Source organism: Ananas comosus, linkage group 18, assembly GCF_001540865.1.
Source record: "Ananas comosus cultivar F153 linkage group 18, ASM154086v1, whole genome shotgun sequence".
NCBI classification, from domain to species: Eukaryota; Viridiplantae; Streptophyta; class Magnoliopsida; order Poales; family Bromeliaceae; genus Ananas; species Ananas comosus.
In genome coordinates, this window is record NC_033638.1 from 4,499,617 (window position 1) to 4,506,424 (window position 6,808).

The 6,808-nt window shown below is 35.8% G+C and overlaps 1 protein-coding gene across 2 annotated transcripts in view; it reads right to left on the minus strand.

Annotated features, from left to right (window-relative positions):
* LOC109723931 (mannosylglycoprotein endo-beta-mannosidase) overlaps window positions 1–4,353 on the minus strand; it is a 53,628-nt gene extending 49,275 nt beyond the window's left edge. Inside the window, exon 1 of one of the 2 annotated variants that reach the window (XM_020252444.1) lies at window positions 4,007–4,353. In XM_020252444.1, coding sequence (XP_020108033.1) covers window positions 4,007–4,149 — 143 coding nt within the window. In that variant the 5' untranslated portion in view covers window positions 4,150–4,353. The remainder of the gene's footprint in view (window positions 1–4,006) is intronic. The other variant, XM_020252445.1, reaches the window with a different exon arrangement.

Sequence of the window (6,808 nt, forward strand, 5' to 3'; positions counted from 1 at the left end):
AATATATATATATAGAGGGTATGGTATTATTAAATTATAGATATTATTGGCTGTTTTGGTCGAAATGTTATGCCGCCTCTGGCGAACTTTGATTTAAAAATAGCCTGGTCAGGATTGGTATATTGTCCGAAGAAATGCTCTGCTTAGGCCGTGGTCGATCGGGGTGGGGTGCGTCAGGCGCTTCGTGACGTTCAGCTGCTCTTATTATTTTACGGCGTGTGTTGTGGTTTGGGTTTGGTGGAAAGTGTTCTTGCTGTTGCCAGTGTGTTAACGTGTGAATTGGTGTCAGTACTGTGTGAATAGTCTAGTCATTGTCCGTTTTTCACATTATCGTCGGTGTAGTTTATCTTATCTGGGTTTGGGAAGGTTTGGATTCATCCGTGGGGTCAATATGTATATTTTCTTTTTTTTCTTCTTTATTTATCTAACTTTTTTCTGAAGTTGATATTGCTGTTTTTTGTTTTTTAGATAGAATCCGTAAATCGTTGTACGTATCCTGAATATATTATTTGCATATTTAATATTTATCTCTCAACTATCTTTTTTTTGTTTGTTTTTTTTTGGAAATTTCTCGTATACGTGTGTTTCTCTTTTGTCTTTCGGTGTTTAAAAATCGCGATTATCGCATATCCAGATATTTTAAGGATTTTATACTGGTGTATTGTGATTTTTTTTAAATATCTCTGTGGCGGCGGGATTTCGGGTGTGATTTTTTAATTATTTTATGGTTTTCGTTATTCGGGTTGGAAACGCTTGGTATGTGCAAAGTCCGTACCGTTGACTTATCTGCTTCTATATAGAGGAGAAGAAAATAGGGATATTATATTGATCATGAGATATCTTTTATGTCTGGTGAATGTATTTCACTTGTTGAATAGCTGTGAATGTTTCCATCGCTTGTTTCATCGTAACCTTTTCTTGGCTCCAGTCTTCCATACCGTCTCGCTATTTTTGTGTCGCCTGTGTCGTAGCGCTGTGGCAGGGCATGGCCATTTTTTTGTGCAAATTAATTTGACAGAGCTATTTTAAAATAAATTTTTCAGGGCGCATTTAGCAAAAATCCCTATATATATATTATATATTCATATAGTATAGTATTTAGTTATATATTATATGTATATAATATACGAGGAGAGAGAGAGAGGAGATGAGAGGATATGTAGAGAGAGCCTGCTATGTGTGGCTTTTTAAAAGCTTATGCTCATATGTCACTATGCTTGTTATTGTTTTTAGTCGTAGATTAGTCATTGTTTGACTCATGTTACGCCCTGTTAGATTTATACATGTCACAACCACTTTCCTTACTCAACCGCTAAGGGTGGCGTGCCACTATCATCTGCTAACCACTTACATTCCTTAATCATAAGGCGAAAATTATCAAGTCACGTAGTTTGTCATGTAGTGTTTAGTTTGTGGTATCCAATGTTTGGGTACTTTTAAATAGCATAAGAGCTCAATTCTATATTATATTATTATTAATTATATATAATATATATAGAGTCCGCTATGGTGCTTGTAAACGTACCAAGCACTTACGTGCTTGTAAATTTTTGCGTTAGGTCTCTGGCCCTTTGGATCATTTTACCTTGCCAGATTTATACTATTCAACCAACCACCCACTCATCCCTAGGGGGTCCCTACATCAATCCTAACCGTACATCCTTTAATCCAAGGGCCGAAAACTTACAAGCATCAATGACTTGGTACTTTTAAAAGCATAGGAGCTCAATTCTATATATATATATATATATATATATATATATATATATATATATAACAAGTGTTTGTTTTTTGTTGGCGTATTAGCCTAACAATCCCACATGGGATAATGTACAGAAGGTTTGAGGGCTATATATGTAACTAACACTCTGGCAATTTGGGCTTAAATATTTTGGGCCGGTGGTTTTAGCATAAAAAGTTACAAATGCTAGCGGACCTAATCGTTACACAAGAAATCGAAGCAGTTACTGACTGAAAAGTGTGGGGGAATTAAGTGCTATAAGGTACAAAGCGCTATACCATGTACATGCTAGGAGACACCTCTAGAATCTCACATCATCTAGTGGTCTTGCTCTACATTATTCGGTCAAACGAGGATTTTAGGGACTAAGTGGGTACAGTTTGCAACACCCCAACGATCCTCCATCCAATAACGTGGGAGAGTTTGAGGGCAATATAGTTGACTAGATATTAGTACAAGCATCTTGGGCTTCAGCAATTTTGGATCAGTGGTTTAGACCCAACATGTTGCTAATGCTAGAGCACCGAGTCATTAGAATTGCTAAACAAACCCAATAAATGTATAGATTGCAAACATCTGCCATCCACAAACACACTTCATCCCATCGAAATTTGTATGAAAAAAATAAAAACCAAAAGACGAGCATGGTACCAAAAGAGCCTCATATTTTGATGTTATTGCTTCGCTATACAAAAGAAGAAATGTTATTCCAATGTAAAATCCAAAGAAAAATTTTAGCTTTCTTTTTTTCTCAATCTGATGTTAAGTAGCAGTCAATATTTAGTGGCACGACAAGCACTAGCCTTCCTTGCTTATACCATTTAAAGAGGTAAAAAGCTTTTTCTTGTTTTAAAGAGGTAAAAAGCTTTTTCTTGTTTCTTTTTTATGCTTTTCGCAATGAGCATCAACATCATCCACCTTGTATCAGATTCAACTGAAGTAAATTCCACATCACAATTATTCTCCTTGTATAGGACTTTGTTGATCTCATGAGTTTTATGTGAAATGAATTGACTCTAGTGAGGAGCCAAAAATAATCATTGTAATTTTGTAACTTAAAACAGTGGAGACTTCATTTACGATTCTTTCCTACACTTTCCTTAATTTGGTAAATAATGTATGGATCTTACCTGATCTATGCAGCATTCCGAAGCTTTTGATTTTACTACCTTTTTTTTTGTTTTTTTGGAACCTAAAACACAATGTGATTTCCCATCTATTTCATAAATAGGACAAAAATACACCCTATAAGAGCTCGCACCCTAACACAATCCACTTCCCAAAAGCCAGCAGTTAACCCAAAAAAGCTAATCTACGGAAAACAGAAAAGATCCAATGTCAAAAGCAGTATACTCTCACTATGGAAGTGTATCACCAAAAACTCATAGAAAGAAAGTGCGAAACAGAAATTAACACTAAAATGCCAATCTTCTTCTGCATTCACATCAAGAGGCAGCTAGCAACTACCGTACTCACTGATAAATGCAAAGTGCAGGGAACCCAACATCATAAAAAGCCTGAATCACGCACTAGAGTGGCAAAGAACAGCTTCCAAGAAAAGATCCATAGGAAGGAGTATCACATAATCCTTCAGCATACACTGGAGATCATCGCTCGTTAGACAGCCCACAGCTGGGGTAGGGCAGGCGGACAACCCGGAGAGGTGCATCCACCAGGAATAGGAAGAATACATTGTACCCTAATATAACATAATTTTTTGACAATACATTTGTCCAAAAATGTATCCCTACTAAAATTTAACAGCATATTTTACTTTATTGATGAAGTACATCGCAGCCTAGCTGAAAAAAATCATTGAATTCTAAAAAGTTGACAAAATTCTCTAAGAAATATTCAGAAATCAAAAGAGGCATGCCGTTAGAAGTACAATCAAGATTTTTGAAGTTCGATATATTTTAGACTGACGCTATACTTCAGGTAAGGTCTATAAAGATTTACCCCTTTTTGCTGCCCCAAAGCTACAGACTGGGGGTTCCTGTTGGCGGCCAAATATTGCCGGATGTTAGGAACATTGCCCCAATACAGTAGAGGTTTGCTCAACAGTTGTTTTGATAGCAGAGTACACAGGTATAGTGAAGTGCAAAATCGAATAAGATCAAATCAGACATTGCAGAACCTAAATGCAGCTCTCTTATTAGAACTTGGGAAGTCGACTTCTGTTCGTAATTGACGAGGAGATCGGTATTGACGTATGGGTAAGCAAAGAAGACGGAAAATAAGCAGAAGAGAAGAGAAAGATCGTACGTGCCCGGGACGGCGGCCTCCATCCATGGAGCGGAAGGGGGGAAGGACGGCGGTTGGGTGGTGGTCAGCTGGACGCCGGTGGCCGATACTTCCGTCGATCTCGCGGCCAGCCATCCCGAGTCCAGCACCCTCTTCTCTCCCATTTCCCCTCTCTCTCTCTCTCTCTCTCTCTCTCTCTCTCTCTCTCTCTCAGTGCATTTGTGTTGGGGTTTGGGGGAAGGGATTTAGATGGACGCCTTCACCGGCGGAGTGGCTTGCGTAAGCAGTAAGCACGGAGCATTATTGCGGGCTTGTCATTACGTGCGGATAGGCGTGGAGACTGCGACAGAGGATACCGAGGGCGGTAGCACGTACTTGTCTTCTCGCAAGCCATCCCAATGTGACTGCTCTGTTTAATTTGTTGCCTGAGTTAATTATTCATGGTGTTGTAATAGGGTAACCGCATCTAGCTTTCAGTAATGTCTAATTTTTCAATTCTTTCGATGTCATCTATTTGATGTCTTCATTTACTTTATATTTTACCAGTAAAAATAAATAGGACGTATGACCCTTTTTTATTTAATTATTTAATCTTTAAAAGTTTTGATATTACTCTAATCTTTTAACTCATTTAATTTGAATTATTTAGTGACTCTTATATTTTATTTTAAAATTTAAAAATGTATCATTTATTTTTACGGATTTGATTAGTATATTTCATATAATTATAAACTATAATTTTATTAAGGTCAATAATAGGCTTAAAATCTATATCTTCTATATCTTAACATTATTTCCCCTAATCTTATCACGTGGCAGCCTATCTTTCACCCTCACTTGCCCCTCTTTTGAACCAAATGGCTAAGCGGTCTCTTCGGCTTTCCTTTTCTGTAATGTCTACCTCTTCGGCTTCCCATCTTATTAATTTTTTTTCATAACGTATGTCTCTTCAACTTCCCATCTCATAATTACTTCTTTGTAACGTCGCTACTTCGACTTCCCTCTCATTAGTTTCTATTTTCTAAGAATCATTGCCCGAGAAGCCTGTGGGCACGGCAAATGGCGTTCTCGACAACGACCTCGCCTACTACGTCCGCTCCCCTCAAGCCCGCAAGCGCACCGCCCTCGCTCTCACCATCAACGTCGAGTGAGTCGAACTCTAACCCCAGCCTCGAACCTTTTTCTCTCGATGTCGACCACCTATATTTGTAATGTATAGGACTTGCCGAAAAAGGGTTGAAGGCGCTATGATATTTCACGAAAGCATCGGTGTTAGTAGAGAATGCCCTAAATGAAGATACAAAGGGGTCCGATTTCCATATAACACATTTTTTTCTCCTATAATTTTTTTTTTCTTTTGTTATTTTTTATTAAATTATAATTTTATTCTAAAAGTTTTAAAGTATTTTTTATATTATTAAATTTAATCAAATATGATTATATCCGCCGCATCGCGCTGGTTCCTACAATAGTTTATATTGAAATAAGATGCCTTGTAATGTACTAAACTTTTGCAAATTAGTAAGACTTTATTATCTATACAATCTATATAATTTATAAACTATAATTTTATTAAGGTCAATAATAGACCTAAAATTTATATTGGAATCAGATGGCTTGCAATGTATTGGACTTCTGCAAATTAGTAAGACTCTATTATCTATACAATCTATATCTATATCTATGTCAATACATTATTTTTCCTAAATTTGCCACATGATAATATTTCTTTCATTGTTGGGTCTGGGCTTCACCCCGAAATGGCTCAAGTTCTTCACAAATATATATTTTTTTCTTTCTTTATTTGAACCAAATCGGATTTTTCTCTTTCCTTACTTTAACCAAACCGGGTTTTCCTTTTTTTTGCTTGAACCGAATCGGGTCACACCTCTGCATTAGGCTAAACTGTTCCTCTTCCACTTCCTTCGACTATTACCTTCCTTCATCGGCAAGATAAATCTCACCTCTTATCACCACTTCTTTCATCGTTGTTTTCTCTTTCTTTGTCGCCATTTTTTATTTTTTTCTCTAATTATTTACCCGTCACATCACACGAATTCCTACACTAGTACATAATAATTTGATGATTTTTCAATCCATGTCTCGTTCTCCTCTTTGTTCTCTTCACGTGGTAGATAATTTTTCAATCCATGTCTCGTTCTCTTCTTTGTTCTCTTCACATGGTGGCACTGGTGATTCAAAAAATTTTTCGAGTGGGTTCAAATATATAATAAAAAAATATAAAAAAAATAAAAAGGTAAATTAGTGATAAATAATGTATAAATAAATAGATAAATAGAAAATTTATTATTTCTATTTATAACTATTTTCAACGTATTTTTATAGTTTGAAAATGATTTATAATAGCATTATTGGTAGCACCATAAGATCCATCTTTTTATATATTTACTAGCCAAAATTATGATAAATAAATTATTTTCTTATAAACCACATAAAATTAACAATATATCAATAGTTAATAAAAATAATAAAATAAATCAATAATTATTTTTCACAAATAATAATAATAACAAATACGATTAACTAAAAATAATTAATATACTAATTATACTTTTATATGTTACAACAGCCCAAAATAACTACTACTCATCATAATTTTTTAAAAAGTATACTAAACCTATCCTACTTGTTGACCTTGATAGTGGCTAAGACTTATGTGAATAAGAATTATGCGGTTAGGATCGGCCGATAGTGGCCCACAGAATCAGGGATGTGGGCGATAATGGGGAATAACTGAATAAATAAGGAACGAGACTATAAATAAACAGAAGATGCCAAGCATAGATGTTTTTTTCCCCCGAG